This window comes from Malus domestica, chromosome 07, assembly GCF_042453785.1.
Source record: "Malus domestica chromosome 07, GDT2T_hap1".
Lineage (NCBI taxonomy): Eukaryota > Viridiplantae > Streptophyta > Magnoliopsida > Rosales > Rosaceae > Malus > Malus domestica.
This window is the reverse complement of record NC_091667.1, coordinates 30,789,327-30,806,859: the sequence shown is the minus strand read 5'-3', so window position 1 is coordinate 30,806,859 and position 17,533 is coordinate 30,789,327. Positions and strand designations below refer to the sequence as shown.

The window sequence follows — 17,533 nt, the reverse complement described above, 5'->3', positions numbered from 1 at the left end:
TAGGATTGATTTATTTCTTGTTTAAAATTGGTTTTCTATCTTGTTTCTTATAAATACTTTATGGAGAAGAATAACGAATTATGAGTGTGTGTTTTTTTTTTGGTCAAAGTGAGTGTGTTTAGCTATACATTATATTATAAATATATGTACTGTAGATTGATATTCGGTATCAACAAATAACAGTTGTACTCTCTAATTCTAAACACTCATGTGGAGCTAGCTAATTTACATTTTCAATAATAGTTTGTCTTAGGTTATTAATTAAAAACATGTGTTATAAGATAATTTGTGTTCAACTCTCAAAGAAAAAAGAAGGGGAAAAAAACTAGTTAGGTCTTTCCTGAGAATGAAGCAAGAACCACATGCAGGCATGAAATCAAATGGTTGATTCAAAAAGTCAAAACACATTTAAGGAACCACACGTGAGCGCGAGAGGGCTAGCGGTCACAGAGTTCGCATTTATGCTTTTCTTCCCTCCCCCTCTCACTATTCTCTCTCCATTGATGCTTTTATCTCAGACTGAGAGTGCTCTATTGCATTCTGGAGAACTATAATTTCTGGAATCCTCGTACATCAACCAAAGAAATACTTATCAGCACCAACAAACAAAAGTTCCTCAGCTTTCTGCTCCCCTTCTTATAATCTGAGTCAGTAGTTTAAACTCTCTTAACACTCCAACCCCTTTTGTCTCTTAATTTGTTTTATAAAACCATATTAACAGTAGACCACTTTTTATATAGTGTACCTTGCCTTTGAAGTTCACTCATTAATTTGTACCCCCCTATATTATACTTCCTTCTTCAACCGTTCCTCTCTTTCTCCTTTAGCAACTCCACCACCCTGAGAGAGCATGCCTGAATGTCCAGAGAAAGGTAATAATTATTTTTTCCTATAATTGCAACGTTTTCTATGGGAACTGACTTCCACGCAAATTTTTCTCTCCTTACACACCTGTTTTTTCCTAGCCTTCGAAATGAAGAAATCAAAAGAATATATAGGAACGGAAATAAATAGGAATGCGCAAAAGGAGAAAAGAGTTTGCGGAATCAATTCTCTTTCTATATTTGTATTATATGTGTCATCACAATTTTGTTTATGCGTTAATTTTCTGCTTCTAGGGAGGAAGTTGATGAGTTAGGCAAGAAGTTTAAGAGAGAAACTGATGCTTCTTCCCATTATCAAATGGGAAGAAGACACATGTTGGGCCCTCCTGGAACCCTAAACACCATCACTCCTTGTGCTGCCTGTAAACTCCTCAGACGAAGGTGTGCACAGGAATGCCCCTTCTCTCCTTACTTCTCTCCCCACGAACCCCAGAAGTTTGCTTCGGTTCATAAGGTCTTTGGTGCCAGCAACGTCTCGAAGATGCTCATGGTAATTAAACTAAAAGTCCTAATTCTTATTAAGTCATCATTATGCATTCATCATGTACTTTCAATTTCGGAGAAAAGTGTTTGATACTGGTGCCAACTTCATCTTGTCCATATTTTGTTAATATTTGGTTTTTATGAAATAAATCCTAATCCTTCAATTCCCTCACTATTTTCGTTAAAAAGAATATTTGGTTTTTATCGATAATATATATCTTTTAGATTTCTCATCCTGGATTTTTATTTCTTGGTTCTTAATTACCTTATGTGTCGTGCACATAATTATTTAATCAGGAGGTGCCGGAGACTCAAAGAGCAGATGCAGCAAATAGTCTTGTTTATGAAGCAAATGTGAGGCTACGAGATCCGGTGTATGGATGCATGGGTGCAATTTCGGCTTTGCAACAACAAGTTCAATCTTTACAAGCTGAGCTCAACGCAGTAAGGGATGAGATACTTAAATACAAATACAGGGAAGCCAATCTCCTTCCATCTAATTCTCATCATATGGCTTTGTTCTCTACTTCCGGGGCTGTTTCTGCTGCTTCCTTGCCCCAGACCCCACAGCCACCCCCACCGCCGCCACTGCCACCTCCTATGCCTCCTACTTCATCTTCTTCTTCTATGTACACTAATCAACAAACCAGTGCTGCGGATTATAGCTCCCTTTCAAGTGAAAATGTTTCCTTCTTTGGTTAAACTTTAATTTTTAGACTGAAATTAAGACATCGATCCCATTTAATTTTCTTATTATGATGATTCTTCAAGTGGAATAAAATGATGATAAAATATAGCATGCTACTTATTAACTTTAATTTCTACCAATTTTTATAGTTGATATACGATTTCTTGGGAGGTTTTTAGTTTCTTAGTTAATGTCAATCCATTTTAGGTCCTTATTTTGTCGCCAGATATTGTTGGTTGTTATGTTCCTTTCCGCATGCTACTTATTAACTTTAATTTCTACCAATTTTTGTTCTTCTCCGTAGATATTGGACGAAATATAGCATGTATCCAAATTAAAACTCGTCCTCTAGCCACCAAAGTCAAACGTGTTAGTTTGTTCTGTTGTTGCACATTATTCATGGTATTATATGTTGAACATGCAGAAGTACCTCTCTGCCATGTACCATGTTTTTGAATTTACTATTTGATCCTTGTATATCTTAGTAAGAACGCGATTTTAATGAAATCCTACTACATGATATATAAAATATGCTTTATTACATGTTGTATACCTCTCTGCCAACCAAGGATCATGAATTATTGTTAATTTGAAGAAATTAATATTGAAGTTGGGGGAGGAGACAATTAAATTAAGGCTTATGAATTGAAATCCTCAACATGTCACATTAGAAACTCTAATGCGAATCTTGTATATGTATCTAATTTCTACCAATGGTGCCGTTATTTAATATTTACTACCCTTATATTATAATGGGTATGAGGGTGAGTCTTGGCGAAACGGAAATGTTGCTCCTTAATTTGTCACTGAAAGGTCACGGATTTGAGTTGTGGAAACAGTTTATTTGCAAAAAGCAAGGGTAAGGCTACATACGATAGATGTTCCCCTGACCCTCGCAAAGCAGAAAGCCTTGTTGGCTTGGGGTCGCCCTTTTATATGGGTACCGGAATACTGGGAATAGTAGTAGTGGAAGCTTCATTGTTCTTCCTTATTCTTGGATAATTTGTGCATTATGCTAGTTGATCACTAATTTGTTAAAAATATAATAAAGAGTTTGCATAGTAATTGGGGTAAAGATCATATTTCATCAGACAATTCTGGATAAATTATGGTTTCTATTTTCTGAGTAAGATTTTAAGGGCCAAGGTGGTAACCCTGACCCAGCATGATGAGAAACTGAATAATTAAGTATTAGATAACTCATTAATTTTGGGTAGAATCACCACCAACCGATGGCATGGCATGAATGGTAGCATTTGGAACACCGCTAAAATGGAACTTTTGTACTGGAAACGCTGTGAAACAATTTCATAGCTCTCACAAATTAGTTTAATTTTGATTTTATTAACAGTTATCTGGTTGATGGAGTAGTGGTATATAAAAAAATAGGGTTCCTGCTCAAAAACTAAAGATTCTTTGATTTATTGCACGATGATAAAATTGAAGGTTGTGGGATTTGCTACAATAATGAATCCTACAAATATTTGAAGCCTCATTGCTCCGTGAAATTATCATAAAATCGAAATTAAATTAATTCCTGAAATTATATTGTTATAAGGATATCAAATTTTCTGCACCCAAAATGAGTGTGGTCTCTCTTTGGCTTCGATCATTGACTAACACCTGTTTATAAACTTAACTTTGTTGTAAAAATTTAATATGCGTCAGCCAATAATTGGGATCATAGAGATGCCACACTCATTTTAGGTGTAGAAGATTTGATCTCCATTATAAGACGCTACTTCAAACAACCAAGGTTATTTTGATCAAAATTAAAAGAATTGAAAATGGGGTTGTCATTTTATTTTTTTCAATAGGAATAAGGTGCTTTATTGAATCACCATTAGATATTACATGAACAGTGCAATAGATAACCATAGAATATTCAAAGCCAAACACTAAACCCCAAGGACATGTTTACTTAACAGAAATGAAAAAAAAAAAAAAGAAGAAGGAATCAAAGATCTTAGAAGTAGGAGAAGTAAAGAAAGGGAATCATATCAACTATTCCCTATTATCGAAAGGGAAGTTTTGTAAAATGAAATGATCAGTACTATAATCACACAACGCGTACACATATATTGCTATTTAGTAAAGTTACAGCATTTTGTCAAGTAGATGTATGTATTTGTTGGATGGTCAATGGTCTTGCCAGCTATATTAATTTCTCAAAGCAGTTTTGTTTCCTTGGCGTGTGGATTTCAACCCAAGTGGAAAGTAGGCGAGGAACCTGAATCACATAAGCAAGATTTTCATTAACAATTTTTATTAAAGACAAATATATACACTTGTACTGAATTAGCTAGGTATCCCTCCTTCAAGATTATAGAACCAATTAGATGTGATGGAATTTGGTCTTATGTCATGGTTGCTTACAATAATGGCATCTTACTTTGTCTTCATACAACTCCCTTTGATTCTCTCCATTGAAAACTGTCGAAATAACTGTCATGATCATCTCTTCTTCCCTTCGTTCCCCAAATGTCATCCATGCCCTCCTTTAATTATATAGCATGGATGATGTCAACGGGCATTATCAATTGTTTTATGTACTAATTGATTAGAAGTTCACTATTGAGTAAAGGTGTATTATTACACTATGTTTGGATGAAGAAATTTAAGATTACTAAGGAATTTTAAAATGACGGAAATTTAAATGATGGAATTTTATTCTATAGAATTTGTGAATTTTCTTGTTTGGGTAACCTAAAAGAACAATGGAATTGAATACGGAATTTGTTGTTTTTAAACCCTCAATCTTAGAAATTGGAAAATAACACCTATTTATATGGAATTTAAACTTGAGAATTGGAGGTCCCAAATTCCAAGTTTTGTTTCAATGCGGAAATTCTAAATTTCTATATTTATGAATCCAAACAAGGGAATTGATGCATGTCAATTTATAAATTTTGTCTTTAATCCAAATTTCAAGTTTATTTCTCTCATCCAAACATAGTGTTAGGGTTTGTTTGTATTTCCCTGATATACATATATATACATGAGGCTCATAAGAGAAGGGATCTCCATTTTTTTTTTTAAATGGGGATTAGTTGTGGAGCTCACACCATATCGAATTTCAACGATCCGAACTGTTTATTTTTTATGTTATACCTCTTAGACTATCCTTGCAAAATAGTAGCCAAATCGAAAATATTTGTGACATGTAATTGAGTATAAAGAAATTAACGAACACTTTGTTCTATAAAAAAAAATAAAATTTCTTTGTGATAATTAAAGAGGCAAATGGTTTTGGATTGAATTAAATTCCTACAAGGATGATCTATGAATTGAGACTTATAAAATAGACAAATTTTCTACTCATTTTCTTTAATATTTATTTTTTTATTGTTTTTGTTTCATTAGAATTTTATTCCACTTGATTGTAATTGATTCTTATTCAATCGGCAGGAACAAAATTAGGGACGAATAAGCATAATAAGGTGTATAAACAGAACTTCTGTTTATACACCTTATTTTGCTTATTCAGACGGACCAACTAGACTAATTACGACATCACATTGCTTCAATTGTTTGTCTCTTGCCTTCAGCTTTCCTCAAATTAGCTTCCGCTGTTTCAAGAGTTTGTTAAGCTTCTTGTGGATGGATCGTTGAAGTTCGATGTAGAGTGAGTCCCACTTAATCTTATTTTTATAAAAAAAAAAATGAGGATCCCTTCCCTTAAAGGCCTCCTACACACACACACACACACACAATACAAGCCCTTTAAGGAAAGGGATTCCCATTTTTTGAGAAATTTGGGATTAGTTGTGGGGCCTCACCACATCGAGCTTTAACGATCTGAACCGTCTATTTTTCAAGTTGTATCTCATAGATCATTCTTGCAAAATATTAGCCAAATCAGAAATATTTGAGACATCTAATTAAATTCAAAAAAATTGACGAACACTTTATTATAAAAAAATAAACATTAAAATTTCCCGTAATAATTAAATAAGTTTCTCGAATCTGTCAATATGCTGTGATGTGAGTACAGGATTCCCAAGGTCTAAGATCTATAAATTTGCTTCATAATCTATACATAATCTCTCTCATGAAGTCACTAATTGGGTCTTTAAAGTCACAGTTATTTGACTATATATGTTGGAAGAAGTAAAGGATGATTATGGCTTATGGTCATTGGTAACAAAGTTTCGATCAAAATTTAATTGGTTCCTAAATTAAATATTTGACCAATGTTTCCTCTCTCTCACAGAGTAGCACATGTTTGCTCTCAAATCTCGAGGGTAAACCCTAAAGCAAATACTATCCGGCTGTAGCCATGCATTAAGGAATAATCCGTACAAATGTTTAATTATTGAGCTAAAAGAAATTAAGATAACAAAATTATGAAACTCCACTTGTAAAAATTGAAAACTAATTAGAATACACAGTTTTGACAGCTTGTATTTTAATTTTAACATGTTGGAGTACCTCCTATGCTGAATTTTAAACAAGTGCACACATGACTTTGGGAAGTTAAAGAATATGATTATATTTTTTTGGACTCCCATGGCATTTATGTGGGTTGACAATGGAACTAAATTAAGCAAAATTGTTTAATGCGATGCTTACTAAACAGCACCATACAATTCCACAATTACAAACTTATTCTTCAGCCCCTAAGGACTGTAAGTCTTAATCCCAACACTCTAGTCACGATGACTAAATTAACTTTGCAAATTGAAGAACTAAGGGGACCATGAGGAAAAGATTGCCCCACCCTCCGATGATTTTATAATTGTCAATAAAGAAGCTTTGCTATGAGTCACCTCCAACAAACGTGGAGCATTCTCCTTATAATTCTTTGCCAACCGCCCAAATCACAAAAACATCATCTCAGATCTAAACAACATATGCTAAAGTCATGACCACAACTACAAACATGAAAACTCTCTCCTCGACAAATCGAGAGAACAGCCACAACCACAAAAACTTTCATTGACAAAGCTAGAGTGACCACAACTGGAAGCAAAGAAAGAAAGAGATAGAAGAGATAGAAAATGATTCCCGAACCAAAGACAAGGCGGCTAGAGTTTTTGTTTGCGAATCGGATTTTTCTTTTAGTTTTGAATTGTTTAACCAAAGTTGTTTGATACTTTAAACCCTACAAAAAATAAAAACTGCCACATTAATGCTTATAAAATGAACGTGATGGTGCATAAAACTTTCGTTTGGAAAATTGTAAAACGTTGTTAATGACAAATTTCCAGATGATATAAGATCATTCAATTAAAAATGTGACATGCATATGCATGTTTGTGCAATCTTAGCAGACTCGTATGTTGGCTACAAATTGCTAAGTAAAATTTGGTGCAGTCACGTGCTAAGAAAAGTTGGATAAAGTCAACTAAACAAGAATGTTATCTCTGAAACCAGTACTTAATTAGGATGATTATTAGTTATTAACAAACTATCATTGATGGACTTTATTGTTAGCAAAAAATCTATTGTATTTGGATAGATTGGTAGTATCATTAGTCATCTTTTGGTTACAGGCTAACATCATTATTCATTGCTAATTAAATTGCTTCTGAATTTATTAAACATGTATAACTAGTATTAGTATCTCAATATGTGAAGGGCCAAAAATGAAAACCCAACCCAATTGTGGATCCAACCAGATGACCGTAGCTCTAATATTAAAGCCCACAAGTGAGAGCCCATTTTGTTTGACGCTCTTTTTCCTATCCCAAAGTTGTTACACATGGTTTCTCCCTTCTTTAAAAAAGGGGACTAGCTAGTAGTGTCGCCATGGTAGTCCATCTTTTCGGGGGTCAGAAAGACCTACAGAAGCATTTCAACCTTCTCTGGTTACCATCGTCCGATTCATCAGCGGCAGGAATTGAACCAGAATATGCCTTGTGAAATACGGGTCTAGAATTCATCATTTTTTCAGGAAACTTGTTTTTTTTTTCCTTTTTTTTTTCTAGGTCAGCATGTTTGTTATGTTAATTTTTTTTATTTATTCCCCACGACAAATCTTATTTCGAATAAAGATGCAACTTTTGTTTCATGATTTTCACTCTTGAATTTCGAACCGTCTCATGCTTGTCCTGTGTATTCCTTAGAATGGAAATCCATCTTACTCCTAAGACATAATTCAATTTGGGTGAATCACGTTATAGCTTACGCATTGTCTGCGCATAATAGCGTGGTTTTACTGATTTTGCTCAATTTTTTGCATCTAAATTTTCCTATGTTAACTTCATAATCTAATCAACCAATATTACTGATGTCAAACAAAAGCGAAATTCTAACTACTATTTTTCTAAGGTAAGAAGATCTCCTGAAAACATAATTAATTGATTGTAAAGCCATGCGTGCAACCATTCTAATCAAACGATGGGGTTAATCCTCCTGCAATTCAATCTAATCTCGCCAGCCGGTCCAATGAGGGGGTTGATGGTTCCCATCTTGATCATTGCTGACACAAAGTCGTTAAAGAAGGATTCCTGGTGTTCACTATACTCACGTACGATGGAGTCAGTTTTGCCTCCACTGAACAACTGCTGATCGGAATGGAGGAGTCCTTTTTTCTGGACAAGGTTTTTGTAGTAGCTGTTGTCGAACACTATCGGGGTTTGAGCATCAATCGGAGCCAAATGATGATCCCCTGAGCCTTTGGCTTTAGGGCATTTTGATCTTCTTTGTTGTGCTAGATCTGTGTCTATGTTGGTTTCATTGTATATCCGCTTTCTGAAGTTGTGGCATTGTGCTTGCCCAAGTGTATGAGCTCCTGCATTTTACGTAAAGTAATTAGTTTTCATCACATTCAGGTCGAACCGGCTATATGGTTTTGAAAAATATGCGAATGTGTCGATCTAATGAAGCAACTACCAGATAGAGCAACCAAGTCCCTCTTGTTGAGTGCAATACCACTGAATCTAAGGATGAGCTCCTTTAGGTTAGCCCTTGCGGTGGGTATGCTGACATTAGTAACAACTGGGTTTGTAGCCCTAGCGTCTTTTCTTCCCAGTTGAATGCCCCAACTTGGCCCGCCAAGCTGCAATGTACGCATAGTATGCTCATACAACTAGATACATGAATGGAAATTATGACCATGACGCTTTGAAAACAGAAGTAATATTAGATCAAGAACTATTTGGTATGTAACTTACCATGACAACAGAGTCTCTAGCAACAGTGGCCACTATGTCAGCACATGATACGGTGCCGGGGCACACTTTCTCTACTGCAGACTTGACTTCATCAATGACTTCAAATCCCCTTGAAGAATTCTTATTAGGAGGTACATTTTTCTCTCCAATAAAGTTAGGCGCATCATCCAGGAGCACCGACCCATCACATCCCTGCACACCAATAATATTTATTTCTAAGACAAACCAAATTAAGAAAACAAGGAATAACTACCACGTTAGTAATAATAATGCTATAATCTGTGACCAGTTTGTAAATTGCTCAATGCATGATACCGTTCAAAGTTTATGCACAAGGATGACGGAGAAGATTTACATTAACAAAACAGTCATGGAAGAAGAGGCGGAGGAGAGAGGCTCCCATTCGAGCCTCTTTTTTTATTGCGGATTCGACTATGGATTTCACAGTAGGGAAGAGCTTTGGGCAAGATGATGCATAATAAGTTGTTGAGAGTCCATCACTTTTCACTACGTCAACGTGCACGATTAGGAAAGACAAGGTCACAATGGCCATGAAGGAGTAAGAGGAAGCCATTGATCTCATATATATCTGTTCTTAATTTGGTTAATCACAGAAGGGTTTGGAATTGGCCCAAGCACTCTCTTGTGCTTAGCTATGTCGGATAGGTGACTCTTCAACTGGGGCAGTTGATTAAATCAAATAAAAAAGTAAAGGAAAATAAGAGTAGTTTTTGCTTCTAGTGAAATCAGCTTCCAGAAGACAAGTGTATATATATGATTGATAAATTCAGCAGATATGCATGGATTTTACTTTCGTAATATCTGCTTAATTAGTTACTTATAGACTCAGTGTAAGTGTACCAACTCAAAGTCATCCTACAAAAGAGCAGTTTACTAAACAGTCTTACTATACATCTGGTAGTCCACTTATTACTTACAAAATAGAGTACTTCTGCACACATATTGGCTTCAACAGGGGACACGTGGTTTTTTAACATAACAACCTTCCGACTGAAAAGTTTGACCAATTTATGTTTAAAATCTCTTCGTTGGTGATTCGTGAAATTTTTCTAGTCTTTTTTCTTTTAACTGATAGAGAGTTGGGTTCTGTCTTGAGTTTCTTTTCCACCCATTCCAATCTTGAATTCCGAGGTAGGTACATCATGAAAGTTTGCGTACATCATGAAAGTTTTTCTTTTGCACACAATAAATCTGTAGAAATATAAGTTCAGAGAAAGAACACAGTAAACATAAAACTATAATATTGATGGAAGTCACTATTTCTTCATTGCTCATAATCGAGTATAAATATACAAGTCTGCTAGGTTAACAGAGAGTCCTAAAGGGACTGTATAACTCCTAATACAAGTCCTAACGTGATTACAAAGCTCCAAGATAAGGTGATAATACACAGGAGATAATTATGCAAATTATGACAAGGTTGTAGACGTAGAGGACTCTTCGATAACAAAATCCACTACACTTACATTTTCTCTTGCCGGTTTAAAATGTTCTCTATGAAGAGTTATAAACTTTTCTCTCTTCTGAAATTTAATTATTTCATGTTTTTCCAGAAGCTAGATGTGTTAATCGTTGTAGTCTGTCAACTTTGTATGGGGATAAATACGGTTCAAATTCTGTTACCTATTTGGGTTAGATTAGGCTTACTTCTCCTAGTTGTATTTCTATCTTGCATGCCAAGTAAACTAGCTAGCTTGCACTCAAAGTCACTGACTTGGACATGTATTTGTACCTTTAGGGATCATCATTCAGTTCTCTAAATTCTACGTAGTATATTAGAGCTAAAGGCGTACCTTTTATACATAGCCTTATTGTTTTCAGTAATTTCTTATGAATAAGTACAAATATTATTGCGTAAGTTAGTATGTAGAAAGGGAATGTAAATATGTGTACTTTATTGTTTTCCTTATGTAACAAGGATTGTATGTATTTATATTGAGAATTATGGAATACATGAGAATTAAACCGTAAAATTCTATTAATATATGATTGAAAGCAACTTATCTTGGAAGGCTAGACACTTGACATGAATATTTGCTTATCAACAGTGAAGAATATTTATAGTGGACCTTAACAAGATGATAAGGTCATTAGTTATACTTTTTAAATAAAATCTCCCCAAAACAATTTTATTCTTAAGACATATGCCTGTAGGCTGAAGTCAGGCTTAAGTACCCACGTACTAAGCTTGATTAGGTTTCCTATAATTCTTCCTAATCTCCCCATGAGATCCAGTGAGGGGTTTGATATCTCCCATCTTGATCATGGCTCTCGCAATCAGAACTGAAGGTATCGTAGCTTTTGCTGTAGGCGCGCACTGTGGCATTGGTGGAACCACCATCGAAGAGCTGCTCATCAGACTGGAGGAGACCTTTGTTCTTGATTAGGGTTTTGTAGTAGTGGTTGTCAAAAACTGTAGGGCTTTGAAGATCAAGTGGAGCCAAATTATTGTTTCCTGAGCCATAGGTTTTTGGGCAGTTGGATTCTTTTGGCAAAGGATCTGTCCACGTTGGTCTCGTTGTATATCCCGGGCCTGAATATGGTGCACCTTGCTTGCCCTGTTGTATGGGATCCTGTTCAATTTTATGCGTCGTCCATATAATGGTGAGGACTGAACATTTGGATGATTTATGTGGACACCAAATGTTTATTTTGTGAAGAAGTTGAGGTTCTATCATAAAACTAATTAGCTATACGGAGAGTAGTTTAAGTTTTTTTAGGCGTCTAGGAACAATTCTTGGGGTGTCCATCCAATCTTATACCCTAAACACTACTAGGAAAATTGACAATAGTGAGTGAAATTAGTTTAGAATCGGGTGGGGGTGGAAGGCTTATCATGAGTAGCTACCGAGGTGAGTAAAAGGTATATCGGTGCTTAATGGGGTTATTAGCCATTGATAGGCCTTTTACACACCATTTTTAATTTTGTACAATTAATATCAGTAACTATTGTACCATATATTAGGCCTCAATATTTGGGTATCAGTACTTAGCCTATGATGTAGAGGAAAACCCTTATTCTATAAAAGGGACTATTCACCCTCACTTTAGGACGATGACAAATCCTAGCTTCTCTAGCAACAACAATGTAACTCTCATTTTATATAGTGAAACGGGATCGACAGTAGTGTGGACGTAGCCCTAACTCGGGATGAATCACGATATAATTTGTGTTCACGGGTGGGCTTAATTTTACAATAAGTTAGTAATAATGTGGTTCAAATTCGCTTTTGGCAAGAAACAAACATAAGACATCTCACTCACAAGTGAAGAGAAATATTACTAGACCATAATACTAAGTGGTAAGTAGGTTATACAATTAAGTTAATAAACTTACCATGGCAACAGAATCTCTGGCAGCAATGGCCAATATATCAGCACATGACACCACGCGGAGGCATACATTTTCCGGTGCGGACTTTATATCATCAACCACACGAAATCACCGTAGAGAATTCCGATTGGATTCGGCATTTTTCTCTCCAGTAAAGCTTGATGTGTCGTCAAGGAGCAACGACCCACCACATCCCTCGAAATTGGCAGCAAGGGCAATTGAGACTTTACCCAATGAAGAAATTAATTAGTAACGTCAAAATGCAAGTCTTTTGATGTAGTGGGTATATTGAAGGGAAATCCAACGATAACCTTAAATTAGAATCTACTGGCAAATCCTAGAGTCCAGTTGGACGAATTGAGAAGGGAGTCTCTGTCGCCGTCTCCGATCATCGTCAAATTTTGTGAAAAAAAATTGAAATTATTGTAAATAGTATTATTATAAGAGTGATTTGTAAATTTAAAAGCAGTATCCAATAAGATTTTGAAGATCTTATCCTATCATGATTGTATTACTTGAAAAGCAAGTAAAATCATACTTATGGCTATGATCGATAGGGTGTGTGTGTGTATATATATATAATATTTGCGGAATTTAGTATATCTCAACAAAGATAAAAGCGACATATTTCAAATTTCAAACAAAATTCTCAAATTCTTCCAAGGCCATTAGTTGTGCCTTCTACACGAAAACCCAAATACATACTAAAAACAAAATCTCCCCAATATTTTTTTTAATTCTAAAGCCATATAGGCTATATTCAAATATAGGGCCTGCAAGCTTAGTTGGGCTTCCTACAATTCTTCCTAATCTCCCCATTGGATCCAGTAAGAGGTTTGATGTCCCCCATCTTGATCATGGCCTTCGCAAAGTCAGAACTGAAGGTGTTGTAGCTGTTGCTGTAGGCTCGCACTATTGAATCGGTGGAACCACCATTGAAGAGCTGCTGGTCAGAATGGAGGAGACCTTTGTTCTGGATTAGGTTTTTGAAGTAGCTGTTGTCAAAAAAAGTAGGGCTTTTCAGATCAAGTGGAGCCAAATTGTTGTCTCCTGAGCCAGAGGTTCTTGGACAGTTGGATTGCCTTGTTTGAGCCAAGGAACTGTCCAGATTGGTCTCGTTGTATATGCGAGGCCTGAATGTTGTGCACCTTGCTTGCCCAATTGTATGGGATCCTGCTCAAATTTTACAAACCCAAATTGGTTAAGAAAGGAATACTTGACAGCCAGTGGATTTCACACGCATTGTAACTTCTTACAGTGCGTAAAGAATTATAAAATACTCAGTTTTGAGTGCAGATGGCTAAAATAGGAATGTCAATTGCTACCATACTTGATTACAACAATAATTATTGAGTGATTGTTGTGGACTCCAAAGGATTATATCTGGACACTTAATTCTAGTGACAATTTGTGGGTGTCTAGAAAAGCAAAAGTTTGAAGTGTCTGCATGCAGAAATTAGAATCACCGGAGAGAATGTTCATCGGGAAATAGATACCGGATAAAGCAACCAAGTCTCTGGTGGAAAGGCCAAGAGCATTGAATGTAGAGACGAGCTGGTTTAGGTTTCGGGTTGGAGGGGGGATGCTGTTGTTAGCAGCAGCTTGGCTTGCAGTCCTTGTGTCTCTTCTTCCCAACTTAACGTCCCAACTTGGCCCTCCAAGCTGCATTATGCATCAAACAAGAACGTAATTGGTTAAATTGGTTAACTTGCTGAAACATGAAAATTTAGAATGATTAGCTAAGTATAATAAGTTGACTTACAACGGTAACTGATTCTCTGGCAGCAATGGCCAATATATCAGCACATGACACCACGCCAGGGCACGCGTTTTCTACTGCGGACTTTATTTTGTCAACCACGTTAAATCCCCGCGCAGAATTCTTATTAGGAACTGCATTTTTCTCTCCAGTAAAGCTCGATGTGTCGTCAAGGAGCAACGATCCGTCACATCCCTGTCAATTGGCATCAATGAAAAAGAACTAGTTAAGGAAGGTCATTTTAGAGTACACATTTAATAACCAATGTGTTTGAATACAAGTTCAAAGACATGATATATAATACTTTAAGACATACAATTTTGTTGACCTTTTGGCTCACAAATCATTGTGTCACTTTTTAATTTATAACTTTGAAAGCTACTACATAACCAAGTTTTTATTTTATTTTATTTATAATTATTTCATGTAATAAATTTGAAAATAACATTAACTTGAATGCGCATACATTAACAAAACAGTCGTGAAAGTGGAGACGAAGAAGAGAGGCACCCATTCGAGTCTCTTTTTGTATAGCGGAATGCACGGTGGATTTCACAGTGGAGAAGAGCTTTGGGCAGGAGCTAGAGTAAAATTTTGTTGAAAGTTGAGCGTTAGTAGTTCTCATAAGCATAAGGAAAGCCAAGGTCAAAATGGCCATGACAGAAGAGGAAGCCATTGGCGCTTAATGCAGTGTATATTCTTAGTGAAATGGAGAATGTAAAGCTAGCTTGCGTTGAAAACAAGGACAAACATGGTGCTATTTATATAGAGGTCTTCTCAAGCTAGTGACTTGGGTCGGCAGGTGACCTAACACGTAGAATTTTTTGTGCATGGCTTTTGATTTTTCTAAGTTTTCAAAAGTAGTAAACAGAACAGTAAATTACAGAAAAGTGATTTTTACAAAGTAAAAGCCAATTAGAACTCGTTTTTCCTTTTTGGGGTTCAATTAATCAAATTAGGATGTTGAAATTAAGAGCTTTAACTATGTATGTACCAACTTTCGTTTGCAATGCGGCGGCGATCTGCGAGTCAGTGAGTTTAGATACTTCACTACTTTAGATTATGAAAGTTTGTTTAATGACTTACATGCACCCCTCTAAAATTAAGGATCCATTTGATAATCATTTCAGTTTTTATTTTTTAATTTTAGCTTTCATCTTTCATAATGTAAAAAATGAAAACTAAAATGGTTTTTACCAAATATAATATTACCAAATTACTCGCCGATTGAGTTTAGGCAATTTTGCTAGAAGTTAGAGCAGTGTGCAATCAATGTTTAATATCCACAAAATTGTCGATATTTTCATCCAAATATCCGAAAAATCAAGGATAGATATGGAAAGTGGGGGTGAAATGCAAACTTCACATATATCGGCGAGATACAGGAAAATCAATGATATTTACCATTTATTACAGAAGTTTTGCAAAAATCCATTGCAGAGTTTGAACTTAAGAATTTTTTTTTTTCAAATTTCTACTAAATATGAATGAGTTGGTATACACACCTCATTGTGAATTTTCATAATTTCCGCCGAATACAACTGATATTGATATCAATGTATCCATCGATAATTTATAAATGTGCATATTGATATTCCTACCTATATCAATATTTTAAACACATGTGTGCAATCAAATAAACTATTCGAATAAACAAAATATTTATTTGTGGAAAAAAATATTTATTTTTTACGTTTTGCAATAAAAAAACTATTCGATATTTTCGTACAAGAAATGCAAGCTTCACAATTTTCTAAACTTTCTTCATATGGCTGGCTAGGAAGAAGCTTTACTTCAATAATTCGATTGGTGTCGAAGCGCATGCACTGATTTGTCAAATTCCTTTTCATTTCGCTTTTAGTCTCTCCCCCAATATGAATAACTCGTTATGATAGAATACTTTTGTCTAGTATTTTTCATTGAAATTCAATGTCTGGCTCCGAAAAGAGTCAAAATCATCTTAAATATATAGACCCCAAAGCATCTTTTGGCAGGTAAGCTACTACTGAAAATTTGAGTATGAATATTTATCCTTTTCATTGGATAGTGTTTCTACTTTGTACGCGACAGGAACGTGTATGTGTGTGTATATATATATATATTAGCTTAGAGATTGCGATCAAGATGGTATTGAACTAAATTATTAATTTGACTGCTAATTGCACATATTGCATCAGAGTATTTTTGCTCACCAGCATAACCATGGAAAGCATACATTAAAATTTAGGGTGGTGGGCAAAAATATTTCCCATATTGCACGATTATCATTCCTTAAATTGAGTACTCAACCGTATGTGTGTAGGCAGCATTACTCTTTTTAATAAGTTGTTGGTATGTCTATTATACTTCATTTTCATCAATAATCTGACATCTAAATCTAATTAGTCGATCATTAATTAGTGTTTGATATGTGTCTCTTTTTCAATATATAATGCATGTGGCAAATACAGTTACCTATGCATACTGCCATACAGCTATATTGGCAAGATGGGTTATGTTAGTGTCCACACAATATGTTTTTAATTACATATTAATGTCGATTATAGATTATTTAATAATGAAAAGTTAATTTATCAACCTAGAATCCATGACATCTGCCAGCAACCATGGATTGCAAAGTTTGAAATGAACACATATATGGCATCTTTTTTAATTACCAAGTAAAATCATTTATCTTAGAAGCTAATTAAGCTCTACGTGGAGGACTTGGTGTTGGTGGCGTTCAATATAGTGGTTACTAACCACTTCTCTGTATACACCTACTACTACTAGTATACTACATGTGAATCGGACTTTTGATGCAAGAATAAACGATTTTCTTTCTTGATCACACACACTAACCCAATCGCGCCTCATCAAGTTCATAACTAATTAGTTAATTATTATTATGATCCTTGACTTTTCTGCTTTGTACTTTCTGGTCGTTGAAATTAGTACTGCAATCATATTAATTTGACTGGGAGTGGTAAGTAGTGGTTTAAGTAATGCCTTGAAGTGCTATTAGGGGGCATTTGTTTGCCCTCTTTAAAGTTCACTAGACTGTACAAAATTAAGGGTTAGTCCAATCCCATGTTTGTTCTCAGCAAGGATTAGCTTTAGTGAGACTAGCTCTCACCCGCCTCAACTAAAGGCAGGACTATCCGGTCTTAGCGAGTACCCCCGAGAACCATGGGACTAGCTAAGACCATCATCTCTCTCATAGGGGTGGGTACTGTTTGGTTCGGTGAGGTTTTGAGTGAAACCAAA

General features: G+C 35.4%; 3 protein-coding genes across 4 annotated transcripts; 1 reads left to right on the top strand and 2 right to left on the bottom strand.

Moving 5' to 3' along the window:
- Positions 1–353: 353 nt before the first annotated feature.
- LOC103432888 (LOB domain-containing protein 15) lies at positions 354–2,179 on the top strand. Of its 2 annotated transcripts, none has more exons than XM_008371097.4 (3): positions 354–872; positions 1,119–1,374; positions 1,665–2,179. In XM_008371097.4, exons 1-3 carry the CDS (start codon positions 859–861, stop codon positions 2,067–2,069), a joined length of 675 nt encoding a protein of 224 aa, XP_008369319.1. In that variant the 5' UTR covers positions 354–858; the 3' UTR covers positions 2,070–2,179. The 2 variants fall into 2 exon arrangements, with proteins under 2 accessions (XP_008369319.1, XP_070681010.1); XM_070824909.1 differs by having other exon boundaries at positions 675–872; positions 1,668–2,179.
- A 6,199-nt stretch (positions 2,180–8,378) lies between these two features.
- LOC103432967 (peroxidase P7-like) lies at positions 8,379–9,747 on the bottom strand. The gene is made up of 4 exons (XM_008371189.3): positions 9,529–9,747; positions 9,174–9,365; positions 8,893–9,058; positions 8,379–8,791 (listed from the first exon to the last, which is right to left on the bottom strand). The coding sequence occupies exons 1-4, from the start codon at positions 9,745–9,747 to the stop codon at positions 8,391–8,393; spliced, it is 978 nt and encodes a 325-aa protein (XP_008369411.1). The 3' UTR covers positions 8,379–8,390.
- A 3,391-nt stretch (positions 9,748–13,138) lies between these two features.
- On the bottom strand, positions 13,139–15,022 carry LOC103432889 (peroxidase P7-like). Its single transcript, XM_008371099.4, has 4 exons — positions 14,754–15,022; positions 14,291–14,482; positions 14,025–14,190; positions 13,139–13,701 (listed from the first exon to the last, which is right to left on the bottom strand). The coding sequence occupies exons 1-4, from the start codon at positions 14,961–14,963 to the stop codon at positions 13,310–13,312; spliced, it is 960 nt and encodes a 319-aa protein (XP_008369321.1). The 5' UTR covers positions 14,964–15,022; the 3' UTR covers positions 13,139–13,309.
- Positions 15,023–17,533: the final 2,511 nt, after the last annotated feature.

What these genes read in the sequence shown, in the direction of transcription:
- LOC103432888 (XM_008371097.4), top strand. An exon ending in ACGTCTCGAAGATGCTCATG is followed by an intron (nt 1,375 to 1,664) that starts GTAATTAAACTA and finishes TTATTTAATCAG; the next exon opens with GAGGTGCCGGAGACTCAAAG.
- LOC103432967 (XM_008371189.3), bottom strand. Translation starts at nt 9,747, where the DNA reads ATGGCTTCCTCTTACTCCTTCATGGCCATTGTGACCTTGTCTTTCCTA. An exon ending in CTAGAGACTCTGTTGTCATG is followed by an intron (nt 9,059 to 9,173) that starts GTAAGTTACATA and finishes CGTACATTGCAG; the next exon opens with CTTGGCGGGCCAAGTTGGGG. An exon ending in GGACTTGGTTGCTCTATCTG is followed by an intron (nt 8,792 to 8,892) that starts GTAGTTGCTTCA and finishes CGTAAAATGCAG; the next exon opens with GAGCTCATACACTTGGGCAA.
- LOC103432889 (XM_008371099.4), bottom strand. Translation starts at nt 14,963, where the DNA reads ATGGCTTCCTCTTCTGTCATGGCCATTTTGACCTTGGCTTTCCTTATG. An exon ending in TTCACGACTGTTTTGTTAAT is followed by an intron (nt 14,483 to 14,753) that starts GTATGCGCATTC and finishes GCCAATTGACAG; the next exon opens with GGATGTGACGGATCGTTGCT. An exon ending in AGACTTGGTTGCTTTATCCG is followed by an intron (nt 13,702 to 14,024) that starts GTATCTATTTCC and finishes AAATTTGAGCAG; the next exon opens with GATCCCATACAATTGGGCAA.